This window comes from Rhynchophorus ferrugineus, unplaced genomic scaffold (genome assembly GCF_030347505.1).
Source record: "Rhynchophorus ferrugineus isolate W39M unplaced genomic scaffold, kcgeb_rfMv2 rfM10, whole genome shotgun sequence".
Lineage (NCBI taxonomy): Eukaryota > Metazoa > Arthropoda > Insecta > Coleoptera > Curculionidae > Rhynchophorus > Rhynchophorus ferrugineus.
In genome coordinates this window covers 24,626,716-24,634,612 of record NW_027472589.1, presented here as the reverse complement: position 1 = coordinate 24,634,612, position 7,897 = coordinate 24,626,716, and the positions used below count along the sequence as shown (strand labels likewise).

At 30.5% G+C, this 7,897-nt stretch overlaps 1 protein-coding gene across 7 annotated transcripts in view; it reads right to left on the bottom strand.

Moving 5' to 3' along the window:
* Positions 1 to 908: 908 nt before the first annotated feature.
* The window catches only part of LOC143203530 (uncharacterized), a 667,483-nt gene continuing 660,494 nt past the window's right edge, over positions 909 to 7,897 (bottom strand). For 2 of the 7 annotated variants that reach the window (XM_076415722.1, XM_076415723.1), the window contains exons 7-10: positions 5,201 to 5,284; positions 3,724 to 3,878; positions 3,492 to 3,668; positions 911 to 1,091 (exon numbers count right to left, since the gene is read on the bottom strand). In XM_076415722.1, coding sequence (XP_076271837.1) covers positions 982 to 1,091; positions 3,492 to 3,668; positions 3,724 to 3,878; positions 5,201 to 5,284 — 526 coding nt within the window. In that variant the 3' untranslated portion in view covers positions 911 to 981. Of the gene's footprint in view, positions 1,092 to 1,401; positions 1,494 to 3,442; positions 3,669 to 3,723; positions 3,879 to 5,200; positions 5,285 to 7,897 lie in introns of those variants that run through there. The other 5 variants (XR_013007358.1, XM_076415717.1, XM_076415721.1 and 2 more) reach the window with 5 other exon arrangements.

The following is a 7,897-nucleotide window of genomic DNA, read 5'->3' as shown; positions in this document are numbered from 1 at the left end:
TGTTCCTAATGAAAATCTGAGAATTTTTACAAAATTATTTTTGTGTCCGAGGAACATCCTAAAAATTTTGCTCGAAAAACAAAATCTTGTATCAGGAGCATACGAATGCGAGGAGATCAATTTGTTTACGTTTTCGGCGCCGATATCGATTTTTATTCATTCACCTTCTCCAAAAAGTCATGAGTCTATCTACCCGGAGTAGGTATCAAAAATACCTCCTCGATACTTCTATGTTCCTAATGAAAATCCCAGAATAAAATATACAATATATGTTCTTTTGGAATGTTTTGGAATCAGTGGCAAACGAATGGGAGGAGGTAAATTTTGATTAACATTTTTTAAATTATATATTATATATATTTATTATATATTATTTGAATAAATATTTGCAGCTTTTCTAAGCAGATCATTATATAGTTTTTATTCAGTATTTGCCTTTTACTTTTATTCTTCTAATGAATATATAAAATTCATTAATTTATATTAATCTAGATGGTTTTCATGGTCGTCTGTCTGATCTCGTGGCGCCATCTCTTCACTGTTGCGCTAAGTTAATTTTTATTTCTTGCATAAACTTACAGATTTCTATGACTTACGACTGGTTTTATCGCCATCTGTTAACGATTTAAGCGACTACTGGTCTTATTTTACTAGTTGCCTGAGATTTGAAATTCAATATTTCAAAATTAGTAAGGAAAAAAAAATTCAAAGAAAAAATTGCATAAATTATGTTTTATTAACTATATTATTAAAGGTTACAGTAGAAATTAATATTTCGTTACTTACGATAATATATATTGAATATAATATTATACTGACTTATTATACAATATACATACATATAAAAAAATTAATACTATAAAAATAGTATATAAAATAATATAACTACAAAAATAATATTAATATTAAATATCTATTATATTATATTGTTATTAATAATTGAAATATTTATTTTTAAATTTACAAATTGGTGGACTTAAATCACTTGTTTATGTAGTTGTCTATACATAGGCAAAATCTCTTCTCGCGACGCCCTCTATCCACGATGTCGTCAAACTGACGCGTACTCTGCCAATGTGGGTGACAGGTTTCTATAATAGAAAGTTCACTATTACTTTCCTTAAATTACAAATAATTTATTTACAAAATATATATCTATATTTAATTTAATTGCTCATTAACTCCCGACTTTATGAAAACATATTTTGGATTAATAGCCTTCACAAAACATGTTCAGTATATAACCAACAAAATTACAATTTTATAATATATAGGATATTTTGAAGTAATCCTCTTTTTGTTATATTGCAGCATGAAGTGCACAAAATTAGTAAAAGGCAATTTATTTTACTAATGGTTTACTGGTATATATACCACTAAAATATGTTAAATTACACTTACAATATCAAATAATAGTCCTGGATGATAAAATATAGTATTTGAATCATTGAATCATAGGGGTCCATGACATATTATGATATGAAAGATTTTAGCTGAAATTGAAAAATGTATTTTAAAAAGATGAATGGGCCTATTAATAATATTTTGATAAAATGGCGAAGGGCCATTATTAATTGCTCTAGAATGATCATTAATTCAGTAAAACAAACCATATTTAAAATGACAAATACCTTGTTAATTATTTATTTAATCTAATTGATTTTTAGGTATTTATACGTTATATTTATACATAAATCAATTTTAATGAGATTTTGCTGCGATTCACTAAAATTTCAACTAAAATAAGATAATCATAATACTCTTTATGTTTGGGAAGAAGTTCTATGATTAATAATTATGATCTACAGTATTTGAATCTATGATTTATTTATTTGTCAGTTTAAAATAATACATCCAATATTATTATTGTATGGGTATTACATTTTGAACTATATTTTATTTTTATATATTACATATATATGGCCTTTTTTGATATATATGATATATATATATATATATATATATATATATATATATATATATATATATACGATATATACATATTGTCTTTTTGGCAGCAATTGGTATTGGTCAGGAAATTCTATATACTAAAATAAATATAAATTTAAAACTTTATTCACGACAAAATGGTGGAGGAGCTTTATTTAATTTATTTTCATTTATAAGTGCGGTTCATGAGTTATCTTTGGATTTAAAAATATCATTGGATTAGAGCATTAAATACTCAAATCATATTCAATGAATAAAAATAATTATATGAAAGTAAATATGTAGAAATTAATATCACAATAAATATGTACAAGTTCTGATAAATATATATTTATTATTACTTTCATATTCATAGTTGTAGCAAATATGTTGTTTTCTATTCACTAATAATTTTAATAGAAATACATATTTGCAGAAGTGGGATAATTTTCAGGATAAAATGGTCGAGGGATAAACAATTATTTTTAAATAATTTTATTGTTTATACATTTGATTTATTCTTATAGTAGTTTTGTGAATGAATGATTTAAATGTTTTTTATTCACAATTTCTCTAAGGGAAGATAAGCATTAGGAAAAGATAAACCTTTGGGGAAAATAATTGGACAGAGAAATCTGTTTTTTACACAACATTTAGTAAATTTAAAAACTGAGTAAAGATACGCTACTTTCAACTGTAGTTATTTCTTTTTGAAATTATTAGTGATTGAAAGAAGTCGAGAGTGTTTATGTACAGGTTTTATATTTCCATATAATTTTAACAATTTTTCTGTCAAAATGGTGGAGGTTGTTTTTAAATTTATTTTTCAGTATTTTATTAAATTTTTCAGATGGTGGAGGGGTTTTAAATTTTAAATGATTTATAGGAGTATCATTAAATATATAATGTCTTTAACTTAATTATTATTGTTTAATACAATATATTATAATGATGTTTTAGTAATCACTTAGAATCGTTGGACATATATGTGGTGATTAGTGTTTGATTATTTAAATTATTCTTTGGTTCTAGAAAATATTAACACTTTCCTTAAATTAACAATTTTAAGCCAGAAATATGGCAATAATATTTATTATTTATTATTTAAAGTTAACATGGCATATAGATTAATCTAGGATTTAAATTGTTAATTAATGTGATCTGTTCAATTTTGAACTCATTTCATTATTTTTGTTTACTTAACAAGTAATTGTATCATCAATGATTAGTTTTTGTTATATATGAACTAGTAGGGATATTTCTTAAAGTTTCTTTTGAAATATATGTTTTTTTTTTCAGATAGCTTTATATTCTTATGTTATTTGGACTAGCCCATGATACAGTTTGTGGTAATTATTAATAATATTGGATGATATTTCCTGAATGAAGAAGATTTCAACATTCTAGATTCCAGATTAAGCTTGATATTGATAGGTTGAGTACTAGGACTATTACTACACATTTATTCATTATAATATTAAATATAAATAGTACATTGATTCTCTATTATTACCCCAGAAATTCCGTTGATCTTTTAATCAACTCCACATCGTCCTGCTTACCCATTTCGGCACCTTCTAAAAACAATTCTGGCTGATGGGCTAGGACGTTACTCTCGGGGATATCCGTGTTTTGAATGGCTGATAAAATCGGATTGGTCGGAGCTATAATCTCGATTTCCTCGGCTCTGTCTTCCGGGCATCGTTCCAAGTGTTCCGGTAAGTGATGGGGCTTGCAACCTAAAATAAATTTCGTGTAACGCCGGCTGGATGTTTCGTGGTTAAGTCAATGTACCTTTGATGGCGTAGGTCACCATTATTCTTGAGTCTAATACGGTGGTGGGGACGATTTTAATCTCCGTAACGGTGACGGTGGGTCTGTCCAATCCTAGGTATTCGGCCCAGCCCTGGATATGAACGGTTTGTTCTTGATGATGATCTGTGCTGATTCTGTAGTGATAGAGAAATGTAAGTTTGGTATAGTAACATAGAAAAATAGTTTTTTTTCTCTAACTTAAGTGACCACCTTGATTCAAACGGCCTTGGGCTGATGTTGCTTGATGTTCGTGTTAAAATAGATTTGAGGGTGATAGACAACTTGGGTTATGATTGGAATTGTGGTATTTGGACTCTACGACGAATAATGAATAGGAAGGGTTTTTATAGGCGGGTTGGGATAACGTAAGGTGACAATGAAGAACCTCACACTCAGCATATTTCTTAAGTTCCTTACCAATGGAACGCCAGACTCTAGATGAGTATTGGCGTTCCTTATAAACTACGGGGTATTGAGAAATGTGCGGGCTTTCTTTGATTAGAACACCTGAAGATGGGCAAGCTGTCTCTCAGAGACCAGCATTTTGTACAGGGTCACTTTCGGGGATGGAGAGTTTGCCATTATTATTATACTTATTATACACACCATTGTCCTTCCAAATAGCGTGTTGGATTTGAGATGCGCACTGGAATCTCGGTCGAAATGGATACCGAGCTAATTGGAGGGAGAAAAATAAGACTTAGAAGGGGAAGCTAAATGGGAGTCCTCGTGACCTTATTCATATCCGTTTCTGGACCAAAGGGGCTAAAGGTTTAAAAGGTTTGATTTGAAGAAACGGAATTTGTTTTAGGACGTAATTTTTATTGTATTAACGGAAAGAATTACTTGTCTAAATGTTAAAAAGAAACAAGTGATTATGATATAACAGTTAAAATGGTGTGCATTCTATTTCAAAGGCTCTTGCTATAGCACAGAGATGGTTATGCACACCATGGTTATGCGTACAAAAGTATACCAAGGTTTGCTCTTTGTATTTCAGACCGGATGATTATACATCCAAATGTGGAACCAAGATGCCATTCCTAATTGGAATTTTAATATAGTCTTTCGAATTAAATGTCCATTGCACATTATAGACGAAGTCGAATAAACTGCCAAATTCAGTTTGTAAAAATGTTAAAATCGTTTTAAATAAGGAGTGAATTTTTTCTTCTCATGTTATTCCAGTTAAAAAGAGATACAATTCTGGTTGATGCATGGAGACTGAATCTATAATATTCGATATGTGTTGGTATAGATGGGCCATGTTGCCAAATATCTGCAAAATTCTTCAAAACATTAGTGATAAAAATTAGAAGTTTATAAATCTGCAAAATCCAAATTTGATGCTGCAACATTGTGACGTAATGGCGTTATACATTTTTTGGCTGGTTGTTTTGTTGAATGGGATATGTCTCATTATCCTATGGTATAGTATAATGAATTTTTCGTTTACCTTTTAGTGACGGCGACTGTTCCGTTGGTATTTCCATTTTCAGATGGAGCTGCAATCGAATTGTTCGACAAGAAGGAATTGGCACTGTAATTCAAAAGAAAAATGATCTTATCAATATTGTATATATATATATAAAACTATAGAAATTAAATATTCATTATTTTTTCATTTGAATAGGTGTTATTTTAGTATTGAAACCAAACTGGACAACTGAGATGTTTTGTAGTAGCTTTCCATGAAGTCTTAAGATGTAAGATTTCACTACGGGACTGAATAGTGAATTTCTTATCAAAACAAGATACCCCCCAAAGACAGTCAATATTGATCTACGTTTATTGAAAACTTATAGTGCTATTAGAAACTGGGGCGTTCTTGAGGTAAATATACATAAATAGTCATAATGTGCTTTGGTATATTCACACTAACCGTTTACCTTGCATTTTAGGGAAATTATTACTACTAATCGATTTTATTGACATGACCTTGAAGATTATGTTTGTTCCAACGATGTCGTCATGACGACTCTCGATTAAAAGTTCCAGAAATTAAACCTTCAGCTGTAAGAAAACGTTTGTACTTCACTAAATCATTAAATAATCCGATATATCTCTATTACTTATTATTATCTGAAGTTTTCTCTGTTCAGAATGAAATTACCTCTATTCATAGTCGAATTGTTATGTAATATAAACTACAGATTGGTTCTAATAACTTTAATTTAAAGACTTTGGACAACGTGTAGAAACTCAATATATGGTAATAATATTCAAGTTTTGAAAAGGCTGTTTGGCTGGCTGTTACACTCTTGAAAACAGTTATTTATATTCTATATCATTTTATATAGGAACAACGCTAAGTATCAAAACTTCGGTGGAAGGTACAGGTTCTTCCCAAACCAGAGATAATAGAGGACTGATTACTTACACCAAGAGCTGCAGATACCCACTGTCACTCAGGAAATCAGGATAATTGCAAGAAGATATGAGGAACTCCATTCTCATGTCAACGTTGAAATAACACAACTCTTAGATAACACCAGAACAGGACAAAGATTCAAAATCCATTTGAAAGGATTGATGTAGTGAGGTCCACTACACTACAAAATATCGTGAGGTGCATAGCGAATTAACAGTGTTAATACATAAACACTATTATACCAGAGACTAAGATAGGACCGATGAGCCCTCCTAGATATATTTCTGATATAAGGTATCGTAAAGATAAACTGCAACGATTGTCTACGTGCGACGACTAGTAACAATGTAATACATTAAAAGAAAAACGTTTTCTATGTACTGTTTTGTTTGTTTTAGACATGAAAGTCTTTATATCTAGGTCATTGAACAAAATTCCTATAATCCTTTATATGATTTTAATGAGTCTTGATACTACATTCCCGTAAATAAACTAGGAAAAGTAATTAATTTCGAAATTGCATTCTTGCAATCCTTCTAGGATGTGTAAATAATATATATAGGTTGTTATAAACTGAAATTATATTATTTATGTGGCAAATAAAGGTTTTCAAATAGAAATATATTTTGTGTATTTGAAGAATGAAATTCGTCCCTACACACTCGCTGGTATCATCTAAAGTCAGCGTACGGTAAGTAAAATAGTTGACGTTGGGAAGAAAGTAGCAAAATCACTTTTTTGTAATTCTAATGTTACAATTGGTATGTAGTTCTGAGAAAACGCAGAGGAAATGATCAAGCGACTGTTAATTGTCGTGATGAACAAACTTTGTTCCGATTGATGTTCAAATTATCATGAATACAGCTGAGAGATCATTCAAATTAATTAAGGATTACTTGCGATATACAGTGGGCCAGAAGCAAAAATACTATTATCATTTTATAAGAATCTGAAAAGTAGCTAGATATTGAAATTTTTACTCATGAGTTTGCCAAAAGTAAAGCTATAAGAGTAGAAATTTTTACAACTTTTCCGACTTTTTTTCATTAAATAACAGATCAATTGAAAAGTCCCCGGCCTGATACATAGATGGCGTTATTCATCTATCCTCAAAAGAGGCGTATATAAATTTGACAGCTGTCGGACAATTAGTTTGTGAATTATAGCATTTTGAGTGAAGCAACTTTTGTTATTGTGAAAAAATGGATAAAAAGGAATTTCGCATGTTGATAAAATATTGCTTTTTGAAGGGAAAAAATACAGTTGAAGTAAATACTTGGCTTGATGCCGAGTTTCCGGACACTGCCCCAGGAAAATCAACTATCAGGGATTGGTATGCTAAGTTTAAACGTGGTGAAATGAGCACCGAAGACGGTGAACACAGTACACGCCAAAAAGAAGTTGTTACCGACGAAAACATTTAAAAAATCCACAAAATGATTTTGAATAACCGTAAATTGAAATTAAATGAAATAGCAGACTCCCTAAAGATATTAACTGAATGTGTATATCATATCATTCACGAATATTTGGGCATGAGAAAGCTCTGTGTAAAGTGGGTGCCGCACGGGCTCACTTTTGACCAAAAACAACGACGAGTTGATGATTCGGAGCAGTGTTTGAAGATGATCAGGCGTAATAAATACGAGTTTTTGCGTCGATATGTGACAATGGATGAAACATGGCTTCATTATTTCACTTCGAAGTCCAATCAACAGTCATCCGAGTGGATTGCACACGATGAACCCGCTCCAAAGTGTGGGAAGACGCAACAGTCGGCTG